The 1,949-nt window shown below is 45.7% G+C and overlaps 1 protein-coding gene across 1 annotated transcript in view; it reads left to right on the top strand.

Moving 5' to 3' along the window:
- Positions 1–520: 520 nt before the first annotated feature.
- LOC106533351 (zinc finger protein 423) overlaps positions 521–1,949 on the top strand; it is a gene marked incomplete at its 3' end in the record, with an annotated part of 6,338 nt that continues 4,909 nt past the window's right edge. Inside the window, 1 exon segment of the mRNA XM_014029616.1 lies at positions 521–749. Coding sequence (XP_013885070.1) covers positions 551–749 — 199 coding nt within the window.

Raw genomic sequence — 1,949 nt, 5'->3', positions numbered from 1 at the left:
CACGTTCAAAGGCACTCAAATCACCTTTCTTCCCCATACTGATGCTCGGTTTGAACTGCAGGAGATTGTCTTGACCATGTCTACATGCCTAAATGTACTGAGTTGCCGCCATGTAATTGGCTGATTAGAAATTAAGTGTTAACGAGCAGTTGGACAGGTGTACCTAATAAAGTGGCCGGTGAGTGTAGTTCAGATGTAAAATCATAGGAATCAGATTTTCTCCAGTTAAATGAGTGAAACCAGCAGGTGAACCTGCTCACACAAACATCATGTTTCTAAAAGCTTTAACAAGTTTAAAGTAAAGTTTTATTTTGATCTTTAAGCAGAAACGTTTCAAACATCATCTTTTCTCCAGGTGAGAAACCATCATGAATCTGTAAAGAGCACGTTTAGAAAAACTGCTCACTTGAAGCCTAACAAAGAACAAATCATTTACTGCCATGTGAATGAAGCCATAAATTCCCACATACAGTAAACTCCTGCCTAACAGGACTGACGTCTGACAGACAGAGACATGTGGGTGTGGTGTTGTCCTGTTAGTCTGTCAGAAATGTCTTCATATTCAGGGATGTGTCACATGTCTAACCTCCACCTGTGTGTCTGTCTTCTGTTTGCAGAGGAAGGCATCAATCATGAGTGCAAGCTGTGTAACCAGATGTTTGATTCACCTGCCAAGCTGCTCTGCCACCTGATCGAGCACAGCTTCGAAGGCATGGGAGGAACCTTCAAGTGTCCCGTCTGCTTCACAGGTGAGACACACACACGTCCTCCTTCAAGGACAGTCCACCCAACGTCCAGTCATTCACCTCAGTATGTTGTCATCCATACATACACAACTTTAACCATCATTTTATGTTCACTGTATCTGCTTTGATTGTCCCCATGAGGGTCAGTTCTTCCAAATCCCAGACCATGGTCTTGAGCTGGAAAAGGGTAGGGTGTCTTCTCCAGGTCAGGGAGGAGGTCCTGCCCCAAGTGGAGGAGTTCAAGTATCTCAGGTCTTGTTCATGAATGAGGGAAGAATGGAGCAGGAGATCAACAGGTGGATTGATGCTGTGTCTGCAGTGATGTGGGTGTTGTACCGGTCTGTCGTGGTGAAGGTTTGCCAGTGGGTCTACGTTCCTACCCTGATCTATGGTCAGGAGCTTTGGGTAGTGACTGAAAGAAGGAGATCACAGATACAAGCAGCTGAAATGAGTTTCCTCTGCAGGCTGTCTGGACTGTACAGATGGTCTACAGTCAGTGTTAGGTGGTCTACAGGAAGTGTTAGGTGGTCTACAGGCAGTGTTAGGTGGTCTACAGTCAGTGTTAGCTGGTCTACAGGCAGTGTTAGGTGGTCTACAGGCAGTGTTAGGTGGTCTACAGTCGGTCATTGTTAGGTTGTCTGCAGTCAGTGTTAGGTGGTCTACAGTCAGTGTTAGGTGGTCTACAGTCATTGTTAGGTTGTCTGCAGTCAGTGTTAGGTGGTCTACAGTCAGTGTTATGTGGTCTACAGTCAGTGTTAGGTGGTCTACAGTCAGTGTAAGATGGTCTACAGTCAGTGTTAGGTGGTCTACAGGCAGTGTTAGGTGGTCTATAGTCAGTGTTAGTTGGTCTACAGTCAGTGTTAGGTGGTCTACAGTCAGTGTTAGATGGTCTACAGTCAGTGTTAGGTGGTCTACAGTCAATGTTAGATGGTCTACAGTCAGTGTTAGGTGGTCTACAGTCAGTGTTAGATGGTCTACAGTCAGTGTTATGTGGTCTACAGTTGATCATTGTTAGGTGGTCTACAGTCAGTGTTAGGTGGTCTGCACTTGGTCATTGTTAGGTGGTCTACAGTCAGTGTTAGGTGGTCTACAGTTGGTCATTGTTAGGTGGTCTACAGTCAGTGTTAGGTGGTCTACAGTCAGTGTTAGGCGGTCTACAGTCAGTGTTAGGCGGTCTACAGTCAGTGTTAGGCGGTCTACAGT

The sequence above is a fragment of the Austrofundulus limnaeus genome, unplaced genomic scaffold (genome assembly GCF_001266775.1).
Source record: "Austrofundulus limnaeus strain Quisiro unplaced genomic scaffold, Austrofundulus_limnaeus-1.0 Scaffold927, whole genome shotgun sequence".
Classification (NCBI taxonomy): domain Eukaryota; kingdom Metazoa; phylum Chordata; class Actinopteri; order Cyprinodontiformes; family Rivulidae; genus Austrofundulus; species Austrofundulus limnaeus.
The sequence above is the reverse complement of the archived record's forward strand: the minus strand, read 5'-3'. Positions and strand labels throughout refer to the sequence as shown.